The sequence below is a fragment of the Lutra lutra genome, chromosome 2, assembly GCF_902655055.1.
Source record: "Lutra lutra chromosome 2, mLutLut1.2, whole genome shotgun sequence".
NCBI classification, from domain to species: Eukaryota; Metazoa; Chordata; class Mammalia; order Carnivora; family Mustelidae; genus Lutra; species Lutra lutra.
Window position 1 is genome coordinate 101,089,676 of NC_062279.1, and position 21,536 is coordinate 101,111,211.

A 21,536-nucleotide genomic window follows, 5' to 3' on the forward strand; every position below is an offset into this window, starting at 1 on the left:
GTATCTCTAAATATAAAAAGGTAGATGTCTAGATGACTGACTTAGGGCTATTCCTCTTTTCTAATATATGCATTTAGTGTTACAAGATTTCTCTCAACATTGCTTTTGCTGTTCCCCTCAAATTTTGATATGCTGCATTTTTGTTCAGATTAATGTATTATTTTAAACATTTCTTGAGACTTCTTTGACCCATATATTACTTAGAAGTGTGTTGTCCAGTTTCCAAGTGATTAGACATATTCCAATTATCTTTCTGTGATTAATTTTTCCTTTGATTTCATTGTGGTCAGAGAACATACTATATGACTTCAGTCTTTTAACTTGGTGGAGGTTTATTTTATGACCCAGGATATGCTCTATCCGGGAGTATGTTCTATGAGTACTTGAAAAGAATTTATACTCCTGTTGGTGGATAGAGTGTTCTACAAATGTTGATTAGATCTTGTTGGGTAACAATGTTTAATTCTTCCATATTCTTGCTAATTTTCTGTCAATCTTTTTTATCAGTTGTTGACAGATAGGTGTTGAAGTTTCCAACTGTAATAATGAATTTGTCTATTTCAGTTCTATCAGCTTTTGATTTACATATTTTACATCTGCTGTTTTGATGTGAACACATGTATACTGTTATGTCTTCTTGAAGGACTGACCCTTTTATCACAATATAATTTCTTCTCTGATAACTTTTTTAGCCTAAGTCTACTTTATCTAATATTAATATAGCCACCCTTGCTTTCTTTTGATTGACATTTCCATGATACATCATTTTTCATCTCTTTACCTTCAGCCTGTCTATATTGTTATAAATGAAATGAGTTTCTTATAGATAACACATAGTCATGTTGTTGTTTTTTTTTAATTCACCCTGCCAATCTGTCTTTTAACTGGCATATTTAGATCTTTTGCAGTTACTGTAGTTACTGATAAATTAGGGCTTATGTCTGCCATTTTATTTTTTGTTTTCTGTTCCTTTATTCCTGACTTCATATGAGTTACTTAAACATTTTTTTAAAAAATCCATTTTGATTTATCTAGTATTTCCTGAGTGTATTTGTTTGTATAATTTTTAATGGTTGCTCGGTATTATATTACACATACACAACTTTTCACAGCCTACTGCTGTCATCATTTTACTAGTTCAAGGGTACTGTGAAACTTTTACTTTTTTTTTTTACTTTCTCTTATCCCTCCCAATTTATAACATAACTGTCTTATATATTCTCTTGGCATACATTTAGAACCAAATCAGGCAATGTTAAAATTTTTGCTTCAAATGTCAAACAATCGAGAAATTCAAAAGGAGAAGCAAAGTAAATTACATTTACCCATATTTTTGCTTACCATGTTCTTTCTTTCTTTTTTATATTTCAAGATTTCTTCTTTTACTGTTTTATTTTGGTTAGAGAAGTTTTCTTTTAGGGTATGAAATGTCTGGAATTTCTCTTCATTCCTGAAGGATGTCTTTTCTGGGCATACAATTCTGGACAAATGTTCTTTTCTTTCAAAAGGCTGAAAACTTGAAAAATGGGCCACTGTCTCCTGGCCTGCATGGTCTCGAATGTGAAATTCACTGTTCATTTGAATTGTTTTTCCCCCACAGGTAAGGTGTAATTTCCCTTTTGCTTCTTTCAAAATTTTCTTTTTGTTTTTAGTTTTCAGAAGTTTGAATATGATGTGTCTTGGTATGGATTTTGGGGGGTTTACCTATTTGGGGTTCATTCAGTTTCTTGAATTATGTAAGCTTGTATCTTTTACCAAGTATAAGAAGTATTCAATCTTTATTTACTTATTTATTTTTGAGTACCTTTTCAGCTATGCTCTCTTCTTCCTCTCCTTTTAAGACCTCAATGATATAAACAGTAAACACTGTCATAGTCCCACTTGTCCCTGGAGCTGTTCAGATTAGATAATGTCTATTTTTCTATTTTCCAGTTCACTGATTCCTTCCTCTGTCATTTAACTATTTATTCCACTCACTGCTAGATTTTATTTTTGTTTTGTTTTTTTAAGTTGTAAAATTTCCATTTGATTCTTTATACCCTTTGTTTATTTGCACGATCTTCTATTTCTTTGCTGAGACTCTTATTTTTCAATATTTATTAAAGCCTATTTGTAATTGCCCATTGAAGCATTTTTATGATGGATGCTTTAAAATCTTTGTTAGACACTTCTAACTTCTCTGTCATCTCCATGTGGACATCTATGACTTTTTAGATTTAGTTTGAGGTTTTCCTCATTCTTAGTATGACAAGTGATTTTCTACTGAAATGTGGTCATTTGAGCTATTATTTTTTTCTGATTTTTTAAATTAACATATAATGTATTGTTTCAGGGGTACAGTTCTGTGATTCATCAGTTTTACACAATTCACAGCACTCACCATAGCACATACCCTCTTGAGCTGCTCTCTTATGAGACTCTGGACCTATCTAAAACTCCTGTTTTTAACTGTCCTCCTTTGACATTACTCTGGTACAGGAAGAAGAAATACCACCTTGGGAATAAAAGTTCAGGTTTCCCCCTTGGCCTCTGATGACATCTGAAAAGAGGAGCTCCTCATTACTGCTGAGCAGAGATGAGATTCCTAGCATTCCATCAAGCCTCCAATGACACCCTGTGGCTGGTAGGAGTAGGTAGGGGTGCCATATTACTGTCCCCCAGGTAGCTTCATTGACACCACAAGGATATGACTTTGTTTACCTCTAAATGGTGGTAAAAGTCCTAATTCGCCACTAGGCCATTTATGACACTACCCCAGTGGGGAGGGAGAGGGACACCTTGTTACTGCCAAGCAGAATTACCAGCTCCTTACTTGATCATCTCTGTTACCACCTCAGTAAAGAGAGTAGGCATGTCAAGGCATCTTATTACAGCCCAGAGAGGGTGACAGGCTAGGTTCTTTATTCAGCCTTTGCTGATCTGGGTGTGGGTGGGACCATGTTTTTTTCTTTGATATTTAGCTGTACTGGATGGTTATTACTTAAAAATTTTCTACCTTACAAGGTTGCCCCCTTCCTGGTTTACCTAGAGAAAGTAGGCTTTTCTTGGGGATTGTTTATCTGTGCTTATTTGTATTTCTAGGTTGTAGTTCTAGGCTTCTCCAGCACCTAGTCTAATATAAAAGGCAAAATGAAAACCCAAGCAACTTACTGCCATGTAGTTCTTCTTAGCTCATTTACCTTCCTCTTTCCACCTTTCAAAGCTTTTTTTTAAGTTTTCATTTTGTTTTACATATAATATTCAATTATACTTTGTGCAAGGAATAGGGAAAAGTATATCTATTCCATCTTCCTGAAAGTGGAAGTCCTCACTGATTTTTAAATCACTTGCCTCATTATCATACTCAAATTTCTGTCATTTTCTCTCTTCTCTAATCACACTCATATCCAAAAAAATCTCTTAATTCTCACCTATTATATGAAGGCTTCTCTAATTACTCTGATTATAATCTACTTTATCTTTCTGCTTTTCTTCAAATATCTTTATTCAATGTTTTGGTATTTAATTATATTCAGTCTTCTGGGAGATCCTGGGTAAATCAGTTAATCTCTCTGGTCCTCAATTTTCTTACTGGAGAAAGGCAGATGACACTAGTCCCCTGACTATTTCACAAGATTTTTAATAAGCATTAAATGAAAAAATAGGAATGAAAAACTATAAAATGCCTGTCAAATGTTAGGTATTACTATTATTCCAAATATTCTGTGTGATAATTTTCTCTCCTTAATGAATTACAAATTCTTACTAAGACATTATATTTCTCTAGAAAAACTAGCCCAGATGTTGAGTATTGAACTACCAGACCTAACACAGGTTATAGCAACTGATCCATTATTATTTATCAAGTAAACACGTAAACAGCTAAACCACACCCCTTGTTATTACTCTCATGTGTATAACAGGCACATGTACTATTCAAATGGTCTATGAAATACTTTGAAGTATTTGTCTTTGAAGATAGAGGAGACAAGGTATATTTTGAAAACATCCATGTCAGACAGAAGGAAAGGGATCCATTTCATTCAAATATTTTTTAAAAGTGTGTTCATATATACTATGCAAGTCACTCTCTAGATGTGATTTTATTTAAATATTGCCTGCTTTGAGAAACTTGAGTTACAATCTTAACTTTAAAGAACAAACAGCCACATGAACTCAAGAGTTCATTTAGTCTACCCTCCTTGATAGCAACCTCTTAATTTTTAAAGCTTTACAAAACACACAAATGAAAGGACACCTGGCTGGCTCAGCAGTTGTTTTGTTTTTTGTTTTTCATGTGACTCTTGATCAGGAGTTCAAGCTCCACTTTGGGCACTGAGCTTACTTAAAAAACAAAACAAAACACACACAAATGAAAATCTCTCTTTACCTAATTTAACTCCCTACACCAATTACCTCCTCTTTCTCTGTTCTTGGAAGAAATAAAAAGCAAGTGGTTTCCATCTTCTGTAAAAAGTGTTTTGGAGTTACAGAGCAATCAATCTATACCATTTTCATACAAAAGAAAAAACTACAGTATGTGCTTAAAACAAACAGCTTGGTATCCGAAAAACAGATGTTGGGATTAATTGGTTAAATAAAATAAGATGATTCTGAAGATTAAGAAAAGACCCTGTGTGCTGAATAAATGAAACCTATTCCTGAATGATGACACTAACTGTAATACTTTCTAATTAACTACCTTTGCTCACCAAGCATCTGTGGATTACACAGTTTTTCTATATAGTTTCCACTCAATGAAAAATGGGCTCATCAACCAACTCTCTATTCTGATCCTCTTTGGGATTAATAAATTAGTATTCTGATTTACAGATAACCTCCTGTGTATTGAATAATGTGAGCCTCTTCTCTAGAGATGAACCACCTCCCAGCATGTTGATAAATATTAAGTTTCTAGTGTACAAAGTAGAGCATTAGACTCTGAAATGTACCACATCAAAGCATAATCACCTTTGTAAAAAAGCCCCTTCCGAATGTCTAGCTCGGGTGACATTTATGCTGCTCACCTCTTCAAAATACATAAGATGTAAAAATATTGGGAGGTCCACTAACTGTTATCCCAAGACTAATAATGCCAAATGATTTAAATACAGGAGTCAGAGAAAGCAGTTTAACATTTTTAACATTAATGGAGAATATTGAAATCACATAGCGGATCACAAATATGCAAAAATTCACTACCTAAATGTTTTTCACTATTTAAAAACACCAACAATTTTAAATTAAATGATATTAATTCATAATGTGAAAAAAAATTTTTTTTTGAAAAAATTTTTTTAACTTTTGGGGAAACGTGCTAAAAAAGTTAGTATTTTTGAGTGAAGAAACATTTTCAGTACTTTCAACATGCCACTTTTAACTTAAGGAAACAAAAGAGAAGGTTCTCACTGTCACAGTGATATTTTACCTCCACCAGCACCCCTTTCGCAATTGCTTTAATTGAAACACATTAATAATTGCCTGAATATATTTTATTTGGCAACTTCCTTCAAGATATAAAACTGTTTTGGAAACAATTTAAACAGTATTTTGTGAAAGACCAATGAAATCATCTATCCTTTAGGAGCATTTCATTTTATTTTATTTTTTTTAGAGAAAAAGAGTGTGTGAGGTGGGGGGAATGACAGAGGGAGAGAGAGAATCTTAAGCATGTTTCAGGCCCAGCATGGAGCCAGATGCAGAGCTACAACTCAGGACCCTGAGATCATGACCCGAGCTTAAGTCAAAAGTTGAACGCCTAACTGACTGAGCCATGTAGGTGCCCCAGGAGCATTTTAAAAATTAGTATTTCCTTCCTATTATTCCAAGACTCCAGCACTTCACTGAAAACATTGGATGTGGGCTCTATATATGCCAAATTCAAAAAAAGGAACAATCACAAATATAAGCATTTTCCAGTGAATTATAAGCTAACTATTATGAATAAATTGTATGTAATAAAATGCAAAATTATAAAAATAAACTCTCTAACATTTATTTACTAAATTGGCAAAAAAACCCAAACCAACCCTGGAATAATATTAAGAAAGAAAATGAAGAAAAATGAATAGGAAAATGGAGAAAAACTAATTATTATTATTTTTTTAAGTAAGCTCTACACCCAGTGTGGGGCTTGAACTCATGACTCTGAGATCAAGAGCTGCATGCTCCACTAACTAAGCCAGCCAGGAGCCCAAAGAAACTAATTCTTAAAAACAAAACAAAACAAAACAAAAATCACATTAGTTAAAACCACATATAAGAAAATGTAAAAGTTGGCCAGTTATCAGAAATATAAGAACACAAGGCAGAAAATTCCAAGCAATTTTCCAATTCTAGACAGTCTCTATTACCCTAAAAACTTGCAAAAGCTGTATTTTTAGTTCCCTTTGGAAACAGATGGTAATACACTAGAAGCTCGTGTATAACCACCACACTACCAGTGTGTGGCAAACTAGAAAGCATGCATGATTATCTAGAAAAGTTACTTAGGATTTTGCCCAAACTGGCATTTTGCTTTTGTTGGGTCCACAGTGCATTTATTTGGCTCTTGGCATAACCAATTAATAGCAAAGTTTTAAAGGATTTTGAGGACCTTACTTATGCTGGCTTCTAAATGTACCAGTGTAAATGCAGAATTTAATATTCGAAAACACTGTAAAGTGGGTTCTAAAAAGAGCTTAGTAAAATTGCTTTAAAGGTTTACTTTACTTTTAAAAGCATCTGTTGCTCCAGGTGCATGGTTTTTGTCTGGATGAAACTTCAAAGCAAGCTTTCTATAAGCTTTTTTCAAATCTTCATCACCAGCATCTTTGGTAACTCCAAGTACTTCATAGTAATTTTTACATTTGTTTATGCTGTGAACAAAAGAGTGTGTTATAATGTAAATTTCAAGAAAGAACTTCATGTAATATGTCTAATTATTTATTTATTAGAATAATAGAAAGAACTGTCTGTGGATTATTTTCTCAGTGCCAAATGATAGCTTATCCCTTAAAGGCTATTGCTTCAATATCTTTTTTGATCACAGACCATTCCTTTAACCTCTTTCCAGTCTAAGGAGAGTTGGCCATGAGAATGTCCTTGGTGCTTTTTATCACAACTAGAGAAGTAAAGCAAAGCCCATAACAATCACGGATGAAGGACAGAGCACACACCGAAACTAAAATGAGAGGACAAGAACAATTTTACAGAATTTTTAAGTGCACAAAGAAATTCCAAAACTCTTCACAAGTATGTTATAGCTAAAGATTAATTAATATGAATTGCATTCCAAGATTTTTGTTGTCACATAACGTAGACCTACCAAATATCAAAGCAATAGTTTAGTGCATGTAAAACAATTACAAATACCTTATGGTTTAAATGTCAAGGCAAGTTAACTCAGCTCTGCTATACTAAAGAGAACTCATCTGTGTCCGTCTAAGAAAAAGAAAATCTCATAATAATATAGATCATAGGACTCAAAAATGGTTGTTAGACCCAATTTTCATTATGATTAGCATACTTCTGAAGATTACTTACATAGCTAATTAAAGATGTTAATGGTTTAAGCCCAGAGTCTTTAAAGTATATTAAGGAAAAAAAAAAAATACTCTGAATGGAGCAGAGAACATTAATACTTCTAAATACTAATATTCTCCTAAAACCTAATAATTTTCCTTCACTAAAATACAGTAACATTTTAAATATTTTCTGTGGAGTGCTTTATGACTTTGGATGTGTTCCATGTGTGAGTAGCTTAAAGTAGTGACAGGTGAAAAGATCTAAGGCATTATTGTTCACCAACAGCTAAAGAATTGCAATGACTAGAAGTTCTCAAAGGAAAGATACAAAACTGATCTTATTTTACTACTGAAACTATAAGCCATGATAGTGCTTGGTACAGGGTAGATTCTCAGTAAGTATTTCTGAAATAAATAAGCCTTAGCTCTCCTTTTACAATGAAAACATTCAACATTTGTCAAATGAACAAAGGTAAAAAGAAAAGACACGTTTAAGATAGAGAAATTTTTTTATAATCACCTATCAATAAAAGTCTTTTACACAGTTTTTATGGTAGTAATAATTAAAATTGTTTTTTTCTACTTTAGATATTTAATAAATACTAACAATCAACTTTATTTCATAAACGTGGTATTTCCTGTAGTTAATCAACAATATTTATGGAGCACCAATTATGTCACAGTGCTCTAGGCACTTGAGATATATTAGTGAATAAAACAGAATGATTCCTGCCTTTGAAGAGACCCATTCTCCCAGATTTGTTTAGAAACTATGTGATAGAGAAAAAGGGAAAGGGGACATTTATAGAACACCTACTGTGTGTCAGGCACGGTCCACAATCACATATCCATGCTCCAATATCCACAAAGCTCTGAAAAATGAAAGTTATTCTATAATTTGACTGCAAAAACCTAACTTGAACTCTTTTAGAGGCAAAATTTGACCTGAAGGGATATGAAGTTCCTATAGAGTTTTCATTTATCCTATTTAAGTGTGAGTATTTCTACATGTTGCTGTAGAAATGTTACTATTAAGTAATGGGCTGTTTGCCAGATGTTAAATGTTATTATGTTATGTGTAATATACTCTCCTCATTACCTTTCTAAAATAGGAACAATTCTGAACTCCAAACTGTATCTGGTCTACAAAGATTTCATACAGAGTTGCAGAATCTTATTATGTTGATTATTTTATACAAACTGTCTCACTTACTCCTCATCAGGTAGATGTTGTTTCTATCTAACCAATGAGAAAATCAAGGCTGAAAATGGTTAAGGAAGTTGCCAAAAGTCCTATAACCAAGTAATAGATGGGAACTGAAATTTGTTTCTTCAGTAAAAATTTACAGATCATCTACTTTCTGCTAGACACTGTTTCAGATGCTAATGGTGAATAAGACAGTAAAAAGAAAAATCCCTGCTCACACTAAATTTACAATTGGAAGAGGGATGAGCAATGAACAAATTATATAAGTAAAATATAAAGTATATCACATGGTGATAAATATTTAGAAAAAACTAATGTGACAAAGGAGATGAGAGAATGGACGGGGAAGCCAGCTATTCTAAATAGGATGATTAGGAAAGGCCTCACAAGTAAGGATTCAAACCTCAGTCTGTCTGACTTGAAAATCCTGTTATCTCAGAAATTAAAACAAGGAAAATGAGTCCTTCAGACATCAGAGTAACCCACCTCTTCTTTTCTGTTTGCTTTTCCAATCACTGTTTAAACAGACTATTCTCACAGGTATTTTCAAATGTTGGTTTTGGTGCCTTCTTGGCCTCCCTTCTTATTTAGTTTCTACAATTTCTTCAGACCTCAACTTAGCCTTTCCTTTCCTCAAAAACTCTTATTCCTCAAGACTAGGTTTGGTGTTCCTTTTCTATCCCCCTCAAAAACCTCTGGACGTGAACCCTTTCCCAGCAATTACCACAGCGTACTGGAGCTACCTTTTCTGACTAGTCTTCTATTGTAGACTACAGGTCTCTTGAAAGCAAGGATTATGTTTTGTTCACCATATGTGTTGAACGGATGGATGATGAATGGACAGATGGATGAATAGGTCCAAATATAGGGGCAGAAATGGTTAGGATCCAAAAGCCAAAGGTGGTAAGTGCTATAATAAAAATGAAGTTGGTACCAAACATCAATTTGGAATAGAGGAGAACATGGAGAAGAGGAGAAGGAATAGAGTAGAGTTGTGAATATGACAGATAATATCTGAATGCAGAAAACAAAAGGAAGTGATAAACAAAACACTAAACGATTCTAGTCACTATTACTTGGTTTACATGCATAAGATGATTTATTATAACCAGATTAACCCTCCAAAAATTGTTCTGTAGAGATTTCCTAAGCATAAAAGTCTAGGCAATAGAAAAAGGCAGCCCAAGAGAGGACTGCTGGATAGTGTAGGGAAATTAGGTTGGAATTCACAATCCTCTAGAGATGGGTCATAAAGCTAAGAATTGTCACAAAGATGGGGAGTCTGCTTCTTCCTCTCCCTCCGTCTACCCCCCCCATGCTCTCTCAAATAAATAAAATCTTTAAAAAAAGAAAAGAATTGTCACAAAGAGAAAAAAGGTAGGAAGACAATTATTTCAATAATTCTTAAGTGTAGCTAGTTTTACCATATCCTCCCTGCACTGAGTTTTTCATCATATATTAGAAGAGAAATTTTTTGAAAAGCTAGCAGAGGTATAAAGTTGAAATCACCAGTGCACCAGCTGAAGACCACTATATATTTCAAGTAATGCTCCACATACATTTACCTAATTTTTCACAACTGAATGAAAAATTATCATTCATATATTTATTTTAATTCATATTTCTATTTATCATTCCTTCACCAATTAACTGCACTTGTCATACTTTCTACAGTTCACTCCTTACTCAAAGAGTCAAATCTTCTCCATCTTCACCAAAGAATTTTTTAAAAAGAGATAAAGAAATTAAAAAGAGGTAACCTATTACCTACCCTGGAAGGAAATAATGTACATTCAGGCCAGAAAGACCAACTGCAAGCTCAGCAATGGAGAATTCATCTAGTTTAGACCCTATGTCTTCTTTTATGTGCACGAATGCATACTGAGTAGGGCAGGAAGGTCCTCTTTCAATTCTTTTTTGCATGTTAGAGCTGATCATTTAAATAGACTCCAAATTTAATTGGTGTTCAGGGAAATACTTATTTATTCTTGAGACAAAGGATTATTTATTTCATAAGTTTAGCAAAATGATTTCTTTTCATTTCAAGAACTACAGCTTAAATCAAATCCTAATCAAATCCCCACAATTCAAATGACATAATAATTGTATAGAAGTGTTCCTAATTGATAAACAGAATGATGACCCTGTCAATACTTTTACAATGATCTTGTAAGTTTTTAAAATAAAAGATGGGCTTTTTTTCAAATTAGATCCAGGACACTTCTCAATAATTTTTCAATATATTTCAACTCAAGAACAGTGTTTAGTTACACAGAACATTATCTTTACAAAGTCATACAGTTTTTCTTCAGTCCTACTGTAAACTAGCTCTAACTTATGCAATGGATGCAGTATTATTGCATGGCTTCTCCCATTGAGCCAAATTGTCACTGAGCAACTTGTTTGCATAATCCTGCTAACACAAGATAACATGGCTTTCTTCAGAAAAAATCCCCTGTGTATAGGTAAAACAAAAAACAAAACCATACAGCATCTAAGTGTTTGCTGGTGACCTGTTACCTCACTTAAGCAACACTTATGAAGGCTTATATAATGAGTAAATGTTACATAACTCAGCTAAGCAACTCATATAAGTTATCAGCTGAAGTACTCTGAATAACTCAGGGATTCTATTAAAGAATGTTCCAATCACATTTAGTCCTCAAAAGAAAAAAAAAAACTGCATTTAATAAAAAGGAATAAGAAAATTATTGACCAGAGAAACAATTTCTAATACAGCTGTACTACTAAGCTAATACTTATACCCAATAAGAATTCATGGTCTGATATTTGGCTGGTCCTCAGTGCTAACAGGCAATCCTTCCATTTCCTTTGCCTTTCCCCTCTGGAAATTTCCCACACTTTTACAACTCTCTTCAGGCTTCCAGTCTCACCTTTTCTCTTCTCTCAGATGATAACCTCATCTCTAGTTTCACAGGGAATATAGAAGCCAACAGACAGAAACTCCCTCAACTTCTTTCGATCTTTCCAAATCTGGCCATATACAAAGTGTATCTGTACCCACCATCATCTTTCATTATTCCATTCTCAAGATATCTGCCTAAATATTCCAAGAGACAGTAAAAAGAAGCACTGTTCTTCCTTCATTATTTCTACCATACGTTGAACTACTCCTCTTTTCATTTCAAGGGGAGAGTAGAGGAAACAAAGAAAAAAATATTTTTAAAAAATAGCACCAAATTTAGGGGATACTATTCTCCAAAATTTTCAACTCTGTTCTTTGGTGATATTTCAAAATATAAAAGTAGTTCTTTGTCTTTTCTTTAATCACAAAATGATTCTAAACAGAAATCACATACAATTCAATTAACTTTATTTAGGTCTTTCATTAAGAACATACTCTCCCAGTGGAAGTAAATTTTAGAAGAAAATACAATTTGTTTTCAAATAGATGTGGTTTCCTAGAACATTTCAGCACACCATTTAATTAAAGCTTTTTCTTGAAGAAATTCAAAAGTGTCCATTTTTTCATTCACTTATCTCACATATTCAGACTATTCTCACCCAACACTAGTTATAAAAGTAGTTAGCAAAATTAACTTATATCCCAAAAGTGCTTCACTACCATTCATGCTAATCAAATACCATTTAGCATGGCTTCACCATGATTAGGAAGTCTTTTTTCTTTTCTTTTTTTCTACCAAACACCAACATCTGTGGCCAGACTCAGATAAAATGTTACAATCAAACTTTAGCATCTAAATATGCAGGGGAAAAAGAAAAATGTAAATACATTGATATTTGATTAAAATGACTTCAATTCTAAATTATGGTAAGAAAAAAAAAGAATGAACTAAAAAGCAATGGGGAAAAAAGGAAATAAGATCAGAAGAAAAATAGGTAAGAAAACGTAAAGAGAAAAACAATCTAGTTTTAGCTGCTTTTCACTTGAGCTAGTTCACTGTACTACAATTCATTCTCCATGTGAATTATCTGATTAATCACTGTTTAGAGTCCTTCAACCTTACACTTTAGTTTCCCTGGAGAGCAACATCAGTACAATATCAATACAGCTTCCCTAAGCTGTAGCAGAAAACAAAACAGCATTTTCTGTTGCGTTTCATACTGAAAGGTTCATTTTATTTCCAGAAAATATTTTTTCTTTTTTTAAAATTTTTTTATTACTTTTTATAAACATATAATATATTTTTATCCCCAGGGGTACAGAATTGTGAATCGCCAGGTTTACACATTTCACAGCACTCACCATAGCACATACCCTCCCCAATGTCCATAACCCCACCCCCCTCTCCCAACCCCCCTCCCCCCAGCAACCCTCAGCAGAAAATCTTTTCTTAATTATAAGATCAGTCACATCAGATCCGCAAAACCCAGTTCACAATTTTCTAACTCTACCTAATTCTTTGACTTTAAGTAGAGTGTAACATGAGGTAAAACTAAAAACACAGAGGCAGAATAATGACAGTAGGAAAAATATTAAAAGAAGAACACATTAGTATGTTTGCATATATATATGTGTATATATGTATATACACATATATATATGATGGCCTTAAAGAAATAGAAAAAAATTGTGCTACATTAATACAAGTAGGAATTTGAAAATGCTGTTGCTATTTGTCCTCAATTTTCCTTTCATATGAAATTCTCCTACTTTCCTGTAACAAAGACAAAACAATTCTTTCCCTCCTTTATTACAGTTATCTAAATATCATACTGCATCAGAAAATTGAAACAATAATTCCCCAAGGAAAAAATATCTGGAAGGAACTTTTGCCTTATAGTTACTTTAAAAGATGAAACCTTCCATAGAGTTGGTACTTTATAGACTGATTTGATAAATAACATAAAGCATAAGAGACCCAGAGTCCAATTCTTCCATTAAATTATAGTTCACACATTTTTTTAGGTGTTAAAACATCAAAAAGTATGTTAGTATCAATTATAGGTGAGATATAAGTCATATTTATCCCTACCTGAGAACTCCATCTATTTGGTCTTTGGTATAGCCCTTTCCACTTTCACTGCTACCAGATGTGCTGTCCTTTGTACAATTGGGCTTGTTTTGATCACCACAACTTGATGGTTTTCGGCAGTGAGGGCTATTTCCAGCAGTGCTTCCATTTTTCATAATTATTTCCAATAGTGCTGTAGAAACATCATGTACATACACATGATCTTGAGAAGAAAGTTATAAAGCTGAAAAATTAAGAATCATGTACTCCGAAAGTATTCACCAGATTTTTTAAGATAAAATATATTTCCTTATATGACTGTTTACAGACCACTAATCACCATTTAGAAATAGAATATTAAGGAATTAAACTTAATAACTCAAAATTGTTATCATTTAATTCCTTATGACACAATTTCATTTGTCTTATCATGGGGAAACTACAGAATTCCAAAGAAAAAGAGACAGTCACTAAAGAAGCCAATGAGATTACCTATAAAGAAAAAGAAATTAGACTTTCTATTTATTTCTCAACAATATGGCAGCTAAACGGCATGGTAACAATACCTTCAAAAAGCTCAGAAAGAGTAACTGTCAACTTGAATTCTGCACTTATTTTCTAGAAGATGCTCAAAATTAAAAACTTTTCAAAGAAACAAAAATGGATAAAATTTACCATTAAGATCTCACTAAAGGATACTGTATTATATATACATTTTGGGCAGAAGGAAAATACTTCCAAGATAGGTGAAAATGTAAAAGGGAATGGTGAGCAAATACTGTGGTAAATATAAGAATAAATCTAAACACAGAGTCTATAAAACAATAGTATAGTTATGTCTAAGATTTGCTTTAAAATACTGGAAGAGCATAAAAGAAAGGGTAGAGAAAATATATATGAAATAAGATTGGCCATATATATTCACAAAAGTTAAAGATGAGAGAGCAATAGGAATTGATTACACTATTCTCCTTCCTTTTGTGTATGCTTGAAACTTTCCATAAGTTAAAACTAAACATAAGAGGGGTCTGGGTGGCTCAGTCAGTTAAGCATCTGGCTTCAGCTCACGTCATGATCTCAGGGTCCTGGGATCAAGTCCCAAATCAGGCTCCCTGATCAACAGGGAGTCTGCTTCTCCCTCTTCCTCTCCCCCTCTACTCACACACACCCCCTCTCTCTTCCTCTCAAATAAATAAATAAAATCTTTTTAAAAATGTTTAAGAAAAACTTAAACATAAAAAAAAGAACTAAAAGAAGAAACAGAAATCCACCTTGGTGGTAGAAGATTTTAACACATTTCAATTGAACACAATTTATCACAATTCAATGTCAGTTATTAACTAACACTGGGTCAATGAAAAAAATCACCAGGATACAAAAGATATAAATGTCTAATTTATCAAGCTTGACCTAAGAGATATAACATTATGCCTAACAACTGGTGAATATTCATTCTTTACAGACACACAAGGAATAAAAACACTGACTACATTATAGCTAGACCATAATGTTATTCTCTTTGAATTTCTTTTTTTTTTTTTTAAGATTTTATTTATTTGACAGAGAGAGATCACAAGTAGACGGAGAGGAAGGCAGAGAGAGAGAGAGAGGGAAGCAGGCTTCTTGCCGAGCAGAGAGCCCGATGTGGGACTCGATCCCAGGACCCTGAGATCATGACCTGAGCCGAAGGCAGCGGCTTAACCCACTGAGCCACCCAGGCGCCCCTCTCTTTGAATTTCTAAGTAGTCATATATTCCATAATCATATGAGCACAATGCATTTAAGTAAGAAATCAATTTAAAAATTTAAGTTGAAAGATCACAAATGGGTTAGAACAAAATTGAGACAATTTGTATACCAAAGAAATAATCGTAATAGAAATGAAAAAATTAAATCGAACAAAAATTAAGTTAGACCCCTTTGTCACATGATATACCAAAAACAACAACAACAACAACAAAACAGACCACACACCTAAGTGTGTGTATGAAGAAAATATAGAAGTAAAGGAAAATTTTCTTCCTAGAAGAAAATATAGGAATACATCTTTGTGACCTTGAGTCAGGCAAAACATTTTTAGATAAAAGTACAGGTGACAAAGAAAAATAGAGAAACTAGACTTCATCAAAATTAAAAACTTTGTCCCCTCAAAAAATATTACCAATAAAGTAAAAAGACAATCCACAGAAAGAGAGAACATATTTAAGAAATCATACATCTGAAAAAGACATATACCCAAGAGAAATAAAAACACACATCTACACAAAAACTGGTTCACAAGTGTTCATAGAAGCATTGTTCATACTAGAAAAACATTGGAAAGAATCCAAATGTTCATCAATTGATAAACGGATAAAATGTGATATGTCCATACAACGGAATATTATCAACAATAAAAAGAAATGAAGTACTAAGGAAACAATCAACAAAAACTAAAAGGCAGCCTATAGAATAGGAGTAGATATTTGCAACCAACATATCTGATAAAGGGTTAGTATCCTAAATCTATAAAAAACTTATCAAACTCATCATCCAAAAGACAGATAATCCAGTTAAGAAATGGGCAGAAGACATGAATAGACATTTATCCAAAGAAACCTTTTAAAGAAGACATTTTTTCCAAAGAAGATATACAAATGGCTAACAGACACATGAAAAGATGCTCAGCTTCACTGATCATCAGGGAAAGAAAAATCAAAACCATGATGAGATACCACCTCATACCTGTCAGAATGGCTAAAATCAACAACACAAGAAACAACAGGTGTTGTTGAGGATGCAGAGAAAGGGGAACCCTCTTGCACTCTTGATAGGAATGCAAACTGGTGCAGCCATTCTGGAAAACAGTTTGGAGGTTCCTCAAAAAGTTAAAAATAGAAACTCTACAATCTAGCAATTACACTATTAGGTATTTACCCAAAGGATACAAAAATACAGATTCAAAGTGATATATACACCCTGATGTTTATAGCAGCATTATCAACAATAGCCAAAGTATGGAAAGAGCCCAAATGTCCATCAACTGATGAACGATAAAGAAGATGTGGTGTGTATATACATATATATGTATACACACGTGTGTACACACACACACACACACACACACACACACACACAAATGGAATATTACTCAGCCATCAAAAAGAATGAAATCTTGCCATGTGCAACAACATGGTGCAACATGGAGCAAGAGTGTATTCTGCTAATGAAATAAGTCAGTCAGAGAAAGATAAATACCATATGATTTCACTTATACATAGAATTTAAGAAACAAAACCCAAGAACATATGGGAGGGGAAGGAAAAAAAGAAAGAGAGGGAAACAAACCATAAAAGACTCTTAATGATAGAGAACAAACTGAGGGTTGATGGAGGTAGGTGGGTGGGGGATGGGCTAGATGGGTGACATATTAAGGAGGGCACTTGTTATAAGCACTAGGTGTTACATGTAAGTGTTGAACCACCGAATTCCATTCTTAAAACCAATATTGCATTGTGTATTAACTAACTAGAATTTAAATAAAGATTTGGGTGAAAGGGGGCGCCTGGGTGGTTCAGTGAAGTGTCTGCCCTTGGCTCAAGTCATGATCCCAGGGTCCTGGGATCAAGCCCTGCATTGGACACCCTGCTCAGCAGGGAGTCTGCTTCTCCCTCTACCCCTCCCCCACTTGTACACATTCTCTTTTTCTGAAATAAATAAAATCTTTGGAGAAAAAATGAAGTACTGATATATGCTACAACATAAATGAATTTGAAAACATGCTCAGTAAAAAAAAAAAAAGAGTCACAAATATTGTATGATTCTATTAATATGAAATGTATAAAGCAAGCAAATGTAGAAAGAAGAAAGTATTATTAGTCATTGCCAAGGGCTAGTGGGGAGGAAAAGGAGGAATTTGGAACAAATGAGGATTAACTGCTAATGAGTATAGGGTTCTTTTTGAGGTGAAGAAAATGTTCTAAAATTGTTTGCTGCAATGGTTGCACAATTGTGAATGTACTAAAACCCACTGAATGGTATACTTTATTTATTTTATTTTAAGATCTTATTTATTTGTTTGACAGAGAGAGAGAGAGAGAGAGAGAGACAGCAAGAGAGGGAATACAAGCAGGGGGAGTGGGAGAGAGAGAAGCAGGCTTCCCGCTGAGCAGGGAGCCCAATGTGGGGCTCGATCCCAAGACCCTGGGATCATGACCTGAGCCAAAGGCAGATGCTTAATGACCGAGCCACCCAGGTGCCCCTGAATGGTATACTTTAAACGAATGAATTATACATATGTGAATTGTATCTCAATAAGGCTGTTTTATACACACACACACATATATGTATATATATTAAAGATCTTAGCAGTGCTGGCATTTGTAAACATATAGTTGTTTATTATTTATATCATAATAAAAGTTTATATATGTGTATACATATATAAGTGTCTGTGTGTGTGTGTGTGTGTGTATTTCTTTCTACCATATCTTTTCCCTAGCTAATGCATTCAAGAGGTCATCAAAGACATAAGAAATTGTTTTTATAATATCTAGTTGTAGATGACACAGAAAGGCTCTTAGACCACAACCTATTAGTTATTAATAAGATAATATATGTTATATAGTTAATTTTTAACTATAGTTTAGTTTGTATTTAATGCAGTCATAATGTTAACCCTGAGAGCAGAAGCCAACATGGTCTAGAAGTTACAAAATCCTCAAAAATTTTGTTTAAGAATTCTGGGAAGAAGGATATGACACAGCAGCTAAAATTTTAAATCTCTGCTAATTGCCTTATAAAATCTGGGCAATCAGATAGCAAAATCCAAACCCCATGCACAAAATCCCCAAATACCAGAAGGTGTGGATGAACTAATAGTTATGAGATCTATGTGGGTTTTATCATCTGTGTGGGAAGAAGTAGAGCCCAGTAACAGGGCATTTGCTGGTCCACAGAACAAAATAACTCCAAAATAACCAACAGGGACTTTCTATATTACAACACAACAGGAAAAACTGAGAAAAGTATGTAAAAAAGAGTGAGTTTTGCTCACTACCATAGCATGTGAGTGACAGGGTCCACAATAAATTCTTAAGGGGATAGAAACTCCAGGCACTATAAACACTCAAAATTAATCAGTCAAAACTCCCATCCAGAACAAAGCCACATGAACAGGACCCAAACTGAACAGGACAGTGGTAGAAGAAATAAACTCCAGATTAAGTGAGGAAGGAGAAAAGAGAGAGAACTTATATAGCAAGGTGACATATTTTCAAACGTTACCCAAAAACTGGAGAAGGATCTCTGTGTATTTAGAAAGGCTTAAATTAACTTCACATAAAAATGAGTATAAAAAATTAGTAAAAGAAAATGGTAGAACTGCTATCTGATATAAAGTTATTGTGAGGAAAAAGAGTGAATAGGAATAAAATAAATCCCTGAAGACAATGAATACATACCACAAAGACTTACACACCGCAAACAAAACAGGTAAACGTTATAAGTAACTACTTCAAAACAAGTTGAAAAGACTTTAAAAAATTATACATAATATGAAAGTATACCATAAATTCGAACTGGAAAAACCCCCAGAATTATTCATTTAGAGCTTAGATAATAAAACTCAAGAATCAATAAGAAATAAAAGAAAAACAAATTCAAAAAAGAAGACTAAACTAGATAAAATAAGAAATTAATAAACTACAGATAATTTTGTGTAAGCAAAAGAGAATATTAAAAGGAGGAAAAATGTTTAAATTAAAAAAAATGAAAAAGACAAAAAAATGAGAAAAAAATGGCAAATACTGAAAATAGACTACCCAACATACATATAACAGGAGTCCTAAAAAAGAAAAATAAGGTAATAAAACCAATAAAACAATAATTGGAGAAAACTTTTCTGATAAAAACATCTAAAATCATATAATGAAGGGGCAAATCACATACCTAAGAATACTGACACAAAATAACCAACACCAAAATATATTCCAGTAAAATTAACCAAGCATCTAGGCAAAAAGACAAAACAATTTATAAGTGAAAGAAAATTAGATTGTCATCAAACTCTGCTTATAAGTAGTATTTGCAGAAAACAACGGAATAACATATTTAGATATCCAACCAAAGAAAATTTCAGCCAAGTATTTTGTATGCACCAATTAACTTCAAGCACTAAGCCCCAAATGAAGAGTTTTCAACATTCCAGAACTTAGGAGCATAGTTCCCACAAGCCCTTCCTAGAAATCTATTAGAGAAAAAGCTTTAAGAATCCAAAATAATTAAAAATACATTGATATACAAACTGATGGTGAGAACTAAATGTATAGTGACCTACAGAGATAAGACTAAATGACAATTAAAAGAAAGAGCATATAGTATGTAATAACAATATGCTCTGACACTGTAAACAGATTTAAATATTTTTAAAATGATGAGCTTCCTCTGGCTTGTCTTTTACTTGAAAAAACAAATTATTGGTCTTCTCTTCCCTTCCCTTCTCTACCTTTGGCAGCTGACGTTTGAATGAAGGAAGCTTATTGGAACCAAAACGGGAGTTATAGCCAACAACAGGGCTGAGAATTGCATTACAAATATGGAAACGGAGAAGGCTAGAATGAACTCTGGTGGAGGTTTGTGAGTGTTGCACAGATATCAAAATTGATAAAGATTAAATTACTATAAATGTGTGTATGTCCATAAACAAACACATGTAACACACAGAAATACATACACATAAAAATACAAACATACATTCACATGTACATATATTTCTTAGCTCCAATGACGGAGATGGCCCAAAGGCAATGACAACCCTGTAGCAAGAAGCCTACCTACTGTGTATATCTTTAGTTTCCAAGTACCATTGATCACTGAAAAGAATAAGAGCTCCTTGGAGAAATAGCTGATTCCCAGGACAATAAAATAGTGAACCTGAAAATCTTTTTGTGCCAGAAAGGAAGGAAGCTCAAAGAGTGATGAAGATAAGTCAAAAAGACAAAGGAGGGGTGCTTGAGTGGCTCAGTTGGTTAAGCGCCTGCCTTTGGCTCGGGTCATGATCCCGGAGTCCTGGGATCGAGCCCCACGTTGGGCTTCCTGCTCTGCAGGAGCCTGCTTCTCTCTCTCCCAGCTGCTCCCCCTGTTTGTACTCTCTCTCTCTCTCTTTGTGTGTGTGTCAAATAAATAAATAAAATCTTTAAAAAAAAAAAAAAGACAAAGGAGTCAGCTGGAAGGGACTTCTGACTAAATCTGAGGCAATATGAGCAACAAAATTAAAAGTGATAGCAATAGGGGTACCTGGGTGGCTCAGCTGGTTGAGTGTCTAACTCTTGGTTTTGGCTCAGGTCATGATTTCATGGGTCATGAGACCGAGCCCCACATTGGCTCCATGGTCTGTGGGGAGTCTACTTGAGATCTCTCCCTCTCCCTCAACCCCTCCTTTCACTCACCCACATGCTCACACTCTCTCAAATAAATCTTTTTTTAAAAATGCTAGTAATAGGGGCGCCTGGGTGGCTCAGTGGGTTGAGCCGCTGCCTTCGGCTCAGGTCATGATCTCGGAGTCCTGGGATCGAGCCCCGAATCGGGCTCTCTGCTCGGCGGGGAGCCTGCTTCCTCCTCTCTCTCTGCCTGCCTCTCTGCCTGCTTGTGATCTCTCTGTCAAATAAATAAATAAAATCTTAAAAAAAATGCTAGTAATAGATTAAACAGGAATCCATGAATCCAAACTAATAAAGTTGAATGCAACTAATAAATAGTAGAAGGAATGACAGAATTAGAAAGCCACCATTTGACAACCATTAGAAATTTATTCAGGAAAGAATTATACTCTAAAAGGAGTTGGGTAAAGTTTGTTGGGGAACAGGACATTTATACAGTTTCAAGTATTTCCGCATAAAATATTTATTAATTACAAAGGGGAAACAAAGT

General features: G+C 33.9%; 1 protein-coding gene across 4 annotated transcripts in view; it reads right to left on the minus strand.

Moving 5' to 3' along the window:
* The window catches only part of DNAJB14 (DnaJ heat shock protein family (Hsp40) member B14), a 51,231-nt gene that overhangs the window by 20,720 nt on the left and 8,975 nt on the right, over positions 1-21,536 (minus strand). For 3 of the 4 annotated variants that reach the window (XM_047718077.1, XM_047718075.1, XM_047718076.1), the window contains 2 exons: positions 13,650-13,821; positions 6,691-6,836 (listed from right to left, as the gene is read on the minus strand). In XM_047718077.1, coding sequence (XP_047574033.1) covers positions 6,691-6,836; positions 13,650-13,804 — 301 coding nt within the window. In that variant the 5' untranslated portion in view covers positions 13,805-13,821. Of the gene's footprint in view, positions 1-6,690; positions 6,837-8,301; positions 8,357-13,649; positions 13,822-21,536 lie in introns of those variants that run through there. The other variant, XM_047718078.1, reaches the window with a different exon arrangement.